This window comes from Pan paniscus, chromosome 10, assembly GCF_029289425.2.
Source record: "Pan paniscus chromosome 10, NHGRI_mPanPan1-v2.0_pri, whole genome shotgun sequence".
NCBI classification, from domain to species: domain Eukaryota; kingdom Metazoa; phylum Chordata; class Mammalia; order Primates; family Hominidae; genus Pan; species Pan paniscus.
In genome coordinates this window covers 20,928,409-20,942,448 of record NC_073259.2, presented here as the reverse complement: position 1 = coordinate 20,942,448, position 14,040 = coordinate 20,928,409, and the positions used below count along the sequence as shown (strand labels likewise).

Here is a 14,040-nt window from a genome sequence, read left to right as displayed (position 1 = left end):
TAATGTAAAGAAATTGTAGAGGTTAAGTTTACACTGGCCATTTACTTTCAGATAAAAATCCAAGGTATTTTGCCACCTTATGACCTAAAAAAAGAGCAATTTTCCAAGAAAAGTTTTCATTTAGAAAAACTAGCCTAATTTAAAACTGGTTTATTTGCCAGTTTGCAGACAGAACCTGCCCCAAGAAAGAAATAATAAAAGTTTGGATTCCACTTAGAAAACTTTAAAGAGAATAACAATAAACTAAAAATCCAATCCAACTCAAAAGAAATGAGAGAACAAAACTAAAAGTACCACTTATTGAATTGAAATCTAAAAATAGTTTGAAAAAGTAATTGACTTAAGAATGGGATTATATTATTTTAAAATTTATGATTGTTAACAAAAGTTTCAGTAATTGCTTTTTAATCATTCATAAATATATTTGCATGTGATCTATAAACAAATAACTTTCCATTCATTAATTTGCAGATTATCTGTTTTCATTGTAAATAAAGAACATAATACTTTGTGGAATTTGTGTTTCTTTGATTTTTTCAAAGTTTAAAAAAACCAAATTCACTGCATATATTTCATTCATTCATTCATTCATTCATTTTGAGATGGGGCCTTGCTCTGTTGCCCAGGCTGGAGTGCAGTCATGTGATTTCGGCTCACTGCAACCTCTGCCTCCTGGGTTCAAGGGATTCTCCTGCCTCAGCCTCCTGAGTATCTGGGACTACAGGCGCCCGCCACCATGCCCGGCTACATTTTTTGTATGTTTTAGTAGAGACGGTGTTTCACCATGTTGGCCAGGCTGGTCTCAAACTCCTGAACGCAAGTGATCTGCCCACCTCGGCCTCCCAAACTGCTGGGATTACAGGCGTGAGCCACCACTCCCAGCCCCACTGCATATATTTTAAATAGTGTCTCAGAAAAACTAAATCCATTGAAGAAATGAGTGTGTAAAAGCAGCAAGTGAAAATGACATTTTCCTGGATGTCATGCTCTGTGTGCTTCAATACTTTCTCTTTCCACCAATACATGTTTCCAGTTACAGTCAGCCAACTCTGATACCATTACCTACCTCCCACCCCCACCCGATGTGTCCTGAGCGTATTCAAGTTCCATCACTAGGATTCACTCCCAAATGAAACTGAATGCCCTCTCTTCCCTCTCCCTCTAGCCCCTTCCACCCAGAGAAGTTGATTTTGTTCCTTTGAGTAATTTGAAATATTACTTCTCCTGGGCTCTTTTCTCTCCCTTCCCCTCAAGGTTCCCATCAAGCCAGTGAAAAAGCGAAACTAATTTCTGTATGTTAATGTATGCATTTAGCTGGTCATACAGCATTGCATTTGAGGATGTTGGATCATCTCCAAGTGAAACTTTGCAAAAGGCACCGCTCTGACTTCCCAGTCCCAGAAATGCCCATCTATCATACCCAGAAAGAAACGGTTACTTGTGCTTCTAAACTTAAGTCTGAATTTATTTCCTGCACCAGGCATGCTGCCTTAGGGAAGAGTAACATGTAAGTGACAATAATGAGAGTATTTCTCATGCTGAACACATGACACACGACTCTCAAGTAATGAACCAGATGTTCTAGGCTTCCTCATAACACGATTTTCATAAATCAATAATTATTTTTAATGGCTCATTTATAGGTCAAATAGTGAATTATAAAACCTCTTTGCAGTAAGAGAGAACATTATTTGGGAAAAGCTTTGTAAAAAGTGAGGGTCATCATTGATTCAGCTTTCCTTTTGCTGCTTACCTTTATATAGCATTGTCCGGAAGTCTTTACCTTCCCAGTAGCTAATGTTCACTCTTGTGAAAACGTTATATTTTTCTGGATAATGTATTTCAAACAGGACTCCTGTTTCAGGAGAAGGTTTATAGTCATATATGGAAACACTGGTTACAGGTAGAGGTTCTACAGAAGTGAAGTAAATGGAGAAAGGGAAAAGAAAGAGGAGAGAGAAAGGCCGATATCAATACTTGAATTAAGCAAGGATTATACCTACCAGAAATTCACACATATTTTCACTGTCTGTGGGCACTAAACTCCTCAGTAACCATGAATTGAATGTTCTTAGCAGTAATTAATAAAGTACATTTTATATGGTGCTTTCTGCTTTTTGAAGAACTTTTACATTTATTTTTCCTTTTGCAACAGTCCTGACATCTAGGAAGAGCAAATATTAATATCTCCATCCCACCTATAAATATAATGATGACTCACAGACTAAATTACTTGTCCAAGGTAATTTAACAAGTACATGACAGTCTGTATCTCCAGATTCCTAGTTTATTTTTCTTTTTCTCATGCAAAGGAAATTTGATATCAGTAACAGACCAGTAACAGAAAATAAATTTTGGCTCAGACCAATGATAGTTATATGATCATTTATTTCTTCCTGTGAACATAGCACTTATTTTTCCATATGAAGTATAAAATTTTAAACTGTCCAATGTTGTAAAACATATGTTTTGTGGTGTTTATCAAACCACTCTTTCTGTAGAAATTTAAAGAAAACATTTCTATTTTGCTTGAGTAGTTCATTCACTGGAAAACTTTAAAAATACTCATTTTTTAAAATCCATGATCGATATATGTCTGCCTCTCCTCCCCCTCCCACTCTCCTGCAAAATTCTTGTAAATAATGCATTTTGCACCTTTCTAAAGAAGCTATTAAACAGATTTTACCTGTATGAATTTTACTAAGAAGATATGTTAAATAATTTGGTTTGGGGTCACCTGTAATTCCAGCATTGTGGAAGGTCAAGGCGGGTGGATCACCTGAGGTCGGGAGTTTGAGACCAGCCTGACCAACATGGAGAAACCCTGTCTCTACTAAAAATAGAAAATTAGCCAGGTGTGGTGACACGCGCCTGTAATCCCAGCTACTGGGGAGGCTGAGGCAGGAGAATCACTTGAACCTGGGAGGCAGAGGTTGCCAAGAGCAGAGATCCCGCCATTGCACTCCAGCCTGGGCAACAAGAGTGAAATCTCAAAAAAAACAAAAAAAAACAAAAAAAGAAAAGAAAAATGAACATAAGTAAAATTTAAAAGCTGTTGGAACCCCAAAAGATGTGACTGTGATCTGAGTCACATATAGTTATAACTTTTGTTCTCAAATTACAGATTAACTCACTTCATTTTTCTTGTTCTGTGCAGTGACTAGAGGGAATTAAATGATGTCAGGGACAAAAATCTCCTGCCTTCTTAATTAATGACCCTTGTTGTAGATTAACTTCCCCCCTTTGTTGTCCTGCTTTGCTTAGGCTGGATGACAGAAAACCTATAAATAACTATTACACTCTGTGTAAAAAAATGTTAAATGTACCCTTCCCCAAAAAGAAACACTGCTTATAATCAATGAAATTTCTGTAACCAGGTGTCATCCTTATATGAATAATTTTTTTGTAATCCTGATAAAATCTTCTCTGTTTCTGCCTATAGAAATGAGATCCCAATTTCACTACTTCAGAGCACTGACTGAATTCTTTTGGAGTTGGTGTTTCCAGGTGGTCCAGCCTCACACTTTGTGCTTGATAAAACTCTCTTTAAATGAGATTCTGACCCTTTTGATGATTTTAGGTTGACAGAAAAAAAAATTTTTGTTTCACAGTTTTAGAATTGAGAGAATTCTTGGACATCATCTATAGGCTGACCTAAAGAAATGTCCTTAGTTTAAACTTTACATTTAAAAAATTTCAATTTCAATAACATGAGAACTCCAAATTTGACTTAGTTCATTCAATAAATAACTATTGAGGATCTAGTATGTCTCAATCTGTAGCTGAATGTATTTTATTTTGTTGCTCAGGTTCTTAATCTATCTTTGCTTTTGACTTTAAGAAACCCAGAAATAATTGAAGCTACATGTTCATGCTTTGATTTTTCCTGGAGTTTTCTGAAAAACAGCATCTACAAAAAAGTTAGGAAGACCTTCAGACTCCAGTATATTTTATGATCTTGTCACTGTAGACTATGTGCTATAGTCTGGTTAAAAGATTTGAATTTTATCTTTGTCTCATCCCTAGTCTTCCTACATGAAGGTAACATTTCTGAATGAACTCACTAACTCACTTACGTACCATGTCAACCAATCAACCAACCAATCAACCAACCCTTGAAAACTCTGTTTTGAGTTCAAAACTCCCAAAGAAGTTTTGAACTGCTTCAAGTTCTTTTTTTCAACCCAGCCTAATTTACTAACCCATGGAGTCTACCAGATCCAGCTATTGATTCTGACCCTAAGAGAACTAAAATGAAAGGAGACAGAAAAAGTAGCCACGGAGCAGTAACTCCTTCACTGCTGCAGTCCTGTTTCACATCCTCATCAGGGTTTCTTCTACTGAAAAGAGAAGTTAGAAGGGCACTCAATCTTTCATGCCCTGAGGCACGAAGTCTGCACATCAAAGCCATGGTCAAACTTTGAAATTCAAGACAGACAGGAGGATTAGAGAACAGATATTTTATTTTCCAATTTTTTTTCTGCAACAAGCTACTTAAACTTTAAACTAAGAGAATGTCTTAAAATGCTTGCTTATATGTTTGTTTTATGTTTCCCTCAGCTTCAGTGTAAATGACCCAGGTCAGCAGTAAATCCTGTTGTTGTCTAAGCATCACTGAGGAGTATTCAATTCAAGAACTACTGTTTTTAGAAGAACTCAAACGTATAGTCTAAAAATATTTTACTATCTCTCCAGTGACTTCTCTCATTGTCTTTCTTTTTAGAAATTAAGTGGTGTGGTATGAACTAGAGCTATAGTTACTCACAGGTATTTCAGTGATGACAAGGTTAAATCCTAATCTAAGCTGATAGTCCTTGCCCTGTCAGTCACTCCATTGTACTTCCCTTTTTTTCTTATGACCAGCCTGGACTGGACAGAGAAATGGAGTTGTTGGACAAGGTGAATCACTTAATATCTTTGTTCATTACTTTCTTGTCCACAGATGTTTTAATTTTTCAAATAAATAAAGTATTAGAAAATATATTTGAAATTCCCCCCTGTAACTTACCCAAACCCCATTCTTTTCCCACCATGACCAGAAGTAAATTATTACTCTGAATCTGGTATTTATCTTCTCATGCATGTTTTTTAAACTTATATATTTGTAAGCATCCAACATTGTTTCATGTTTTAAATTATTATGTAAATTATCATAACTATCCTGCAGCTTGTTTTTATTGCCTAACATTGTTTTAAGATTTATCACTCTTGATACAAGAACGTCTAAAAATTTTATTATAGTGTCCGTTTTGCATCTATATAACCTACACAATATACCTGTTATTCTTTTAGTAGAGTAATTGCTTTTAATCATTCACTCTTACAAATAATGCTGCAATAAATGTTTGCGGCATGTCGCCTTAGGTTGAAAATCCTGAATAGAAGGGTCTACACATCATCTGTGTCAGATAGTCTAGCCTCAGAAAGTTTTCTAATTAGATTAGAAATAGATTAGGGCAATTTACATATCTATTAGCAGTGTATGATAGTTCCTCTTTCTCCATATTATTTTCCAACTTTCGCTGATATCAGTCTTTTTAATTTTTGCCACTCTGAGGTGTGTGAAATGTTATCTCTTTGTTTTAACTTCCTGCTCATGGAGATTAATGATTTTTTCTTATGTTTTTTGGTCAATCAGCTTTCCTTTTCTTAGAATTGTTAAATTCTTTTGCCTGTTTTGGGGTTCTTTTTCCATCTTCTCCTGCTAATTTGTAACACAATCTTTGTCATATACCATATTCCCATTGTCATTTTTTAAAATTGTGTCCTGGACTTTCCTCTAGATTCACCTTTTTTCTTGCTGAAATCTATCTATTAACAGTTCTTTAACTCAGAGCTATAGGTGTTAAGTTCTCTAGGGTTTGTATATTAGAAGATTTCTTTATTTTATCTTTATTCTTAATGTGGTTTATTCTTGATGTATCTGGGTATAAAATTCTAGGTAGACAGGTATTTTCCTCAGTACTTTGAAGATGTTGTTTTTTTGTTTTCTTTCACCAGTTATTGCAGAAGGGAAGACTTCTGTCAGTGGAATAGTCATTCCTTTGTAGATACGTCGCTTTTTTTCTCTTGTACCTTTCAAGCTTATTTATCTATTTTCATTCAGCCTTAGTAATCTGATGATATATAATAACAATAATATAGCATTATATATTTAGGCATAGTTTTAGTTTTGAATTACTCTATTAGGTACTTAGTTGGAATGCTCTGTCAGTCTGTGAATTCATGTCATTCTTCAAGTCTTGGAAATTCTCATAATCATCTCTCCAAATATTGTGCCCACCATTCCCTCCTTCTTTTTCATTAATTCTTAAGCCTTCTTAGCTAGAGCCTCTCCCACTTCCATGCCTGTGAATTGCCTCACTGTGCTATATTATGAGGCAAATTGCATGGTATTATCTTCCAATTTACTAGCTCTTTATAACTTTTATCAGTATAGAATTTGTCCTATCTACTGAAGCTTTTCAATTAGTAAACTTTAAATTTAATCAATCAAATTAATTTTACCTAGTTTGATGCATTAAATTTTAAATTAATTTAAATAATTATGTTTTCATTTATAAAAATTTTAATTTATTCATGTTTATTCTATATGTTTTTATTTTATTTCTGCAAATTTTTTTTGAGATAGGGTCTCATCATGTTGTCCAGCCTTGATTTGAACTCCTGGAATCAAGGGATCCTCCTGCCTCAGCCTCCTGATTAGGTGGAACTGTAGGCACAACACTGCACTATTTCTGCCAATTTTTTTTCCCACTAATTCCCTGGTTTCAAAAACTGGAGGTGGTTCTTACATTTATGTCCTTGAACATTATAAACATAATTAAATTTTTGTTAAATTGCTATTTAAAATATAATCTGAACTGTTATCGTTGTTTTGATATCTATCTTTTTTAGCATAAGTTCTTCATGTGTTTTGAGACACAGGCTCTGGGCTCATTTGATGCTTTTTCATCTCCCCATTTCTCTCTTATTATGCCTTCCCTTTAAAAATAATTAAGCCATTGCATCCTCTCAGCCCACCAAAGCACCCAGTCTACAGCAAGACATATGACATTATTTTGCCATTCTTAATATTGTGGATGATATAGTGGTTATCACTATAGATTCATTCACTGAGTCAGAGAGTAACTAGCCTTGGACCTTGGTAGTAAGATGAATATGTGTCTCCTGCATCCTCAGGTCTTTATGTATGTTTTTGTTTGTTTGTTTGTTTGTCAAACAGGAAGAATCTTTGCTGTAAGCCGAGAGGCTGGCTCTGTGCCCTGTCTAGCATGGAACATTTCAGTCCTTCTGACTATACTGGGGCCCAGACTCAACAGTGTCTTTTCCAGACCCAGAGCACAGAGGGCCCATTACTTCAGCCCATTTCCCTGCTTTGAGTTTTTATCTTGTTTCTGGTTCTTAGAGAAGTATTGTGGCTTTGTGTCTGGAAATGTGCTTCTGTTTTTCTTTTTGCTTTGTGGTAGGAGCAAAAAGTGGATGACAAGAAGAATGGACTGCATTATTTTGACAAGAAATCCTAGCATAAGTTCCCAGTTTTTTCTTTAATAAAAAATGACATTTAGTGTGATTATTTTTTCCCTCATTAGGTGTCTCATATAATGAAAACTCATGTTCAAATTGAACAATATTTTATGCCCCTTAATTATCTTTGAATCATTCAAGAGAGATCATGAATAGGAAAGTTTTGAAAGTTCTGGATGTGACTATCTCAGAGAAGAGACAAGAAATACAAACAAATGTGGAGCACATATTGTTTAAAGAAAACAAAAGTAGCTATGTATTACTTATTAAATGCTAACTGCTGAGTTGCTTCTTTCTGAGATTGCTCTGTTTAGCTGGACTAAAGAATAAAAACTAAAGAAGCAATTGTGTTCGTGTTCAGTAACCTCTGATGTGACCAGCTGAAGAATGTGTCTCTTCTGGCACAGTTCTCTTGAGGGAGAGGATCTGGGATTAGACCCTCACTTCTGATGGCAGGCACAGGGAAAAGAGACTGGACTGAGGCCAGAGCTGCTGTTTGGTGCATAGATGATGATTTGAGACCTAACCTGGCATCTCAGCTACATCGAAGCAGGCCAGCGAGGTAGGTCTGGCAACACCAGCTGCCCACAGTCCAAGTGAGGTGGTGACCATCACATCCAGTACCTTAGTTCAAGTTCTTATCATTTCTTTCCTCGAACATTTCAACAACTTTCTAAATTATTCTCCCTGCCTCCATTCTCACCTTAATTTTCTTATTCATTTCTGCTCAAAATTTCAATGTCTGTAGGGTACTTGATATTCTCACTTTAGTCAGAATCTTTGTCCTAAACCAGTCACCTCCTTCTCACTGATATTTCCCTGCCCAATCTGTCTCAATCTCCTTCACTTCTGACACCTTGAGTAACTTTCTATTTAATGCCATTGATACTTCTTATATTGATCGATCCTATACTGCATGCTTTGTTAAGGAGCTTACTTTATAATATTTTATAATGCCCCCACCAAGTAGGCACTCTAATTATCCCAATATTACATATTATAATGATATGACAGATCAAGTGAGCAAACTACAGTCCACAAGGCCAAATCTGCCCTGCTACCTGTTTTTGTTTGACTTTTGAGCTAAGAAAGGCTTTTACATTTTTAGATGTTGTGCCTAAACAAAAGAATAGTATTTCATGGCACATGAAAATTATATAAAAAAATAAAATTTTGATGTCTATAAAGTTTAATTATAATATAGCCATTATCATTTGTTTATGTATTGTGTGTGGCTGCTGTTGTTTGCAACAGCAGAGTTGTATAGTTGCAATATAGTCTGTATGGCCCTCAAAGCATAACACACTTATTATCTAAGCCTTCATAGAAAAAGTTTACTAACCCCTAGAATGAATTTTAGATTTGAAAACTAAGATTTAGAGAAAGTAATCATCTGCCTAAGGCTATACATATGATTGAACTACTACCCCAAATACTTGCTTGATAATTTTTCTATTCCAATGCAGGATTCAGGATCCCTTGGCTTGCAGCTCTGCTACAAGAGAGAGCTTTCCCCATTCAAATCCTATTATGTAATTTCTCCCTCATCACTTATAGGTTAAAGTCTAAATTCCTCTGCAAGGTACTTAAAGTTCTTCAACATTTCTAGCCACCTTTCTTGTTATTTTCTGGAACAGCTAACACTTGCCATCTTAACTTTCTGCAGTCATCAAGTGTGCCATGCTATGTATGCCTCCATTATTTGCATATACGATTCCATTTGACTCTGTAACACTTTCCTTTCTTCATTCTTGCGGCAAATTTTCCTTTATTTTTCAATGATTGTTTCTTCTGTGCTGCCTTCCCAGTGCTCCCTAGGAAGGCAAGGCAGTCTCTTTCACATAATTCTTTCACAGTGTCAGAGGCATTTGAACCAGGGCAACCCCATCTTGAATAGGGACTGGGTAAAATAAGGCTAAGACCTACTGGGGTGGACCTTGGTGATAAAACAGGCTGCAGTAAAGAAGCTGGCCAAACCCCACCAAAACCAAGATGGTGATGAGACTGACCTCTGGTTGTCCTCACTGGCTCACTATACGCTAATTATAATACATTAGCATGCTAAGAGACACTCACCAGTGCCATGACAGTTTACAAATGCCATGGTAATGTCAGGAAGTTACTCTACATGGTCTAAAAGGGGCATAAACGCTCAGTTCTGGGAATTGTCCACCCTTTTTGGAAAACTCATGAATAATCCATCCCCTTGTTAAGGATGTAATCAATAAATAAACATAAAAATGGGCAACCAGCAGTCCTTGGGCTGCTCTGCTTATGGAGTAGCCATTCTTTCATTCCTTTACTTTCTTAATGAACTTGCTTTTGCTTTGCAGTGTGCACTCGCCCTGAATTCTTTCTTGCGTGAGATCCAAGCACCCTCTTGGGGGTCTGGATTGTGACCCCTTTCTGGTTACAATAGCAGTTATCATATTATTTGTAATGGTTTTTATTTGTCTCTTCCACTATAGTATAACATCTTTGATTATGAGTATTTTTATCTATCTTTATTTCTTTGGTACCTAGGACATGGCACAGAGAATGTACCTGATAACTAAAATAAAAATTCATGAATTATTTTTATTTAGAATAGGACTGTATAGAATATTATATTTGTAGACTGTCTCTATGTGTATTCTTTAATGTGTACAGCCACTATCTGTAGAACTTCACTGAACATGACACAGCTGTGTGTATGTGACATTTCCTCAATTTCCAAGCAACTGATTCCAGGTATCCTTTTACCTGCTGAGAAACTACCCCTTCCCTCTGAAGGGCATGCAATATACTGAAGGTTCTCAATCAATTAAATATTAATGACATGTCACAGCCTAAGGGTTGTGAAATTCTTTTGAACAGGCCAAATGACTCTGCTGTGCCAAATTTATTCTTTGCCATGTTTTTCAGCTTTCTGTAAGAGTGACAGACTCAGAACAACTATAGTGAAATATCAAAGGACTGCCCTGGGGCCAATTGCTTTGTCATTGCTTATTTCATCAAGACAAGCATCTAACACACAATAAATGACTGCTACAAAGGTACTCTTTTATTCTCAGGAGAAATATGTCAACTCTGTGAGCAGATACTACAAATGTTTTCCAAACTTGTTTAAAAAGCTTTCAGTTAGAAAAATAAAGATGGCAAAAACACATCATTAACTGACAGATAATGTTAGTTTCAGAGCTCAAAAGTTATCTTAGTCATCATGTACTTTAATTCCCTCTTTTATGAAGGTGGAAGCTGAAACCCAAATGTCACCAAATGCCAGCTCATGCCTAATGTCACAGAAATATTTGTGCACTAATTCCCACTTCTTATATTCCCAACCTATTATTGCTACTCAAATTTGGGATAATGTAATTGAACCTTTAAAAATGAGGTACAAGATAATATTTAATAGACCATCATGAATTAATTTTACTCTTTGGAAATCAATACGTGTTTTCTCTTCCCCTTAAGATGTAGAAAGCCCCAGGACAACATCACTTCTTCTCCACCTCAACAAGGAAAAGCCACGTAATTCACGAAATCATAACTATTCTTGAGGTTACAGGAGAGGTGAGGTAGCAAGTGAACCAAGTGATGTGAATTCGAAGGAGTGACCAGCCCCTCTGGAGAGAGGCGACACACTATTTCACCTTTGGCAAAGCACAGCAGGAAGAGGATACAACATCGAAGCAGATAAGAAGAAAGCAGCTCCGAGTTTAATGGATTCATAAAGGCTGAGTATGGTCTAAATGGATGCAAAGAATTGCTCTGTCCAATATGGTAGCTATTAGCTACATAGAGCTATTTAAATCAAATTTTAAATGAACTAAAACTAATTAAAATTAAAAATTAGTGGCTACTATGTTGGACAATATGGACATAGAACATTTCCATTATCCCAAAGTTCTAGGTCACCACTGGTCTAGACTAACTGGGAGACGCAGACACAAACAGAGTCTACTGTCTCTCTCTAGCTTTCCCCTTGGGCCTCTACCCCATGCTCATGAGGACTACCAGAGGCAGGATAGGGGACTGGAGAAAGCCTCCCTCTGGGGGGCTGGGGATGGGGGTATGGGGGTGACAGGTGTGCAGATGATAATTGAAACCACTAAGAGGACAGCAAGAAAACTTACTTCCCTGGACCTTTCCTGAATAAAAATGAGACGCCTTAATGTATTGTGGAGGGGCAGAAAAATCTTTCCTTTCTAGTTCTCAGGAAAATATCCCTTCTTTTGAAGGATGAATAGAAACAAAAGACGCCTGTTCCTAGGAGAGGAGCAGAAACTCTTTTGGGACCAGAGTCCTGCACTAATACAAAGTAGAGTATCAGTGGTTCTGCTACCACTGGAGAAGAGGCAGGAATCTCTCTGACTCACGGATTTAATGTAGAATTTCAGTGTCGGTGTAATTTGAGGGGTAAAAATGTCAAGAATGTCCCGTCTAACATCACAGGGTGTGCCTAAGCCTGAGGCTGGACCATGAGAACGAGGAACATCCTCTGTCCCCACCAAAAAGTTAGCAATGAGTGAAAAACAACAGCAGTCTATTGCTGGGGGAGCTCTTCTGTGGCGCTGGTGTTCAGGGCTTGCTGCATACTGAGGGTGAAACTGAAACACTGAGAAATACCCACTACCACTCCTGGCAGCCTACCATGGGAAGAACTGGAAATCTGTGATGAATGAAAGGTGTCTAATACCTTAAACCCAGCTCAACTATTGACTAGATCAACTCACTCCCCGTTCTACCTGACAGCCTAGCAATATGTTAAATTCAAATTCAACCATAGAAATAATTGTATTATATTATAATAATAAATATTAAGAATTACATGTATATTGTCTAAACCTGCACTATTTAATTTGGTAGCAACTAGCTACATATGGCTATTGAGCGATTAAAATTAGGCTAGTGCAACTTTATTTCTATTTAAATTTATGTATGAAAGTAAAAAAATGTGTAAATATGTATATTGATTATATGTTGAAGTAATATTTTGAATATAATGGATTAAGTAAACCATGATATTAAAATTAATTTCACCTTTTTAAAAAGCATTTTAATGTGTCTACCAGAAAATCTACTATTACATATAAGGTTAACATTCTCTTTTTATTGGATAGTGCTGTCCTAAATACTCCAGTTAAAAGACAAAGATTTTTAGATTGGAAAAAAAAAGCAAGACTCAACTGTATGCTGTCTGCAGGAAACCCTTTTACACGTAAAGACAGAAGTAGGCTGAAAGCAAAAGGGTGGATTAAGTATGCCACACAAACACTTAAAAAAGAAAACTATGGCTATTTTAATATCAGGCAAAAGGGAAATTAACACAAGGCATATTGCTTGGAATATAGAGGGACATTACATATAGTCAAAAGGGTCAGTTTATCAAGAAGACATAGCAATCTTAAAAGCTTTTGCACCTAATAACAACAGAGCTTCAAAATATGTAAAGCATAAACCAAAATAAGTGAAAGGAGAAATAGACAAATTTACAGTTACAAGTGGAGACTTTCAGATTCCTCTATCAGTCATTATTAGAACAAATAGACAGAAAATCAGTAAGGACATAGAAGACTTGAACAATCAACGTGACCTGGCCGGTACTTATTGAAACTTCACCCTGGAAGTGCTCACAGAATACACAGCAAGAAAGACCATATTTGGACCCATAAAACAAATCTCAACAATTTTCAAGTAAAAGAAATCATATAAAATATGTTCTCTGATCACAACAGCACTTCCTCAAGGAATCAGTGAAAAAAGATGTCTGCAAAATTTCCAAATTTTTGGATATTCAACACACTTGTAAGCCCTACAGGTCAAAGAAAAACATCACAAAGGAAAATAGAATATATTTTGAATGGAACTCATTGCAAATGCTAAGTGATATTCTAGAAATCTTTTAGCATTACTTACCTATCAAATTTCTTCATGAACAGTTAGCTAAAGGGCTGAATCATTCAGCTGCAACTGATGAGGAATGGCTGAGTGCATGCTCATAAATGTTGGATCAGCAATCGTCATTACAGTCCTAAATCTATTTTTCTTTGTGCCTTAATTTTCCCCCCCGGATCTCTCCTATTACTTGCTCAACTAAATTGTACTAATATTTATGGATCATCTATTCAGCAAGCATAAGGCTTGGGCTAGGTGTTTATGAAATTATGAAGATAAGTAAGACAGAGCTTTTGATATTAAGGAGTTTGTATTGTAGGCGTTATGTGCCTATATCTGCTGCCTAAATCTGACTTGCAATTCATCTTTTTCTAGAGCTTGTTTAAGACAGCATTTTACCAGGTAAGTTCTCCCTTTAATTCAACTAGTAGATCTGTTCATTATGTCTATAAACTTTGAAGGTCTTGGGTCTATGCCATTCCTAATTTTTAGGACTCACTACTGATCCTGGGATTCTGCCAATGGAGACTTTAATTAATTTTTGAGAGATGTGCTAAAAATATGTCCTCTAGCTTGGTTCTGAGTTTTTGCTTCTTGCAGTTTCTGCTTCCTTTTATCCCAACAGATAATATC

The 14,040-nt window shown here is 36.2% G+C and overlaps 1 protein-coding gene across 2 annotated transcripts in view; it reads right to left on the bottom strand.

Annotated features, from left to right (window-relative positions):
- The window catches only part of PTPRO (protein tyrosine phosphatase receptor type O), a 265,462-nt gene that overhangs the window by 98,191 nt on the left and 153,231 nt on the right, over positions 1-14,040 (bottom strand). For both annotated transcript variants that reach the window (XM_003816527.5, XM_003816526.5), the window contains exon 3: positions 1,754-1,912. In XM_003816527.5, coding sequence (XP_003816575.1) covers positions 1,754-1,912 — 159 coding nt within the window. The remainder of the gene's footprint in view (positions 1-1,753; positions 1,913-14,040) is intronic.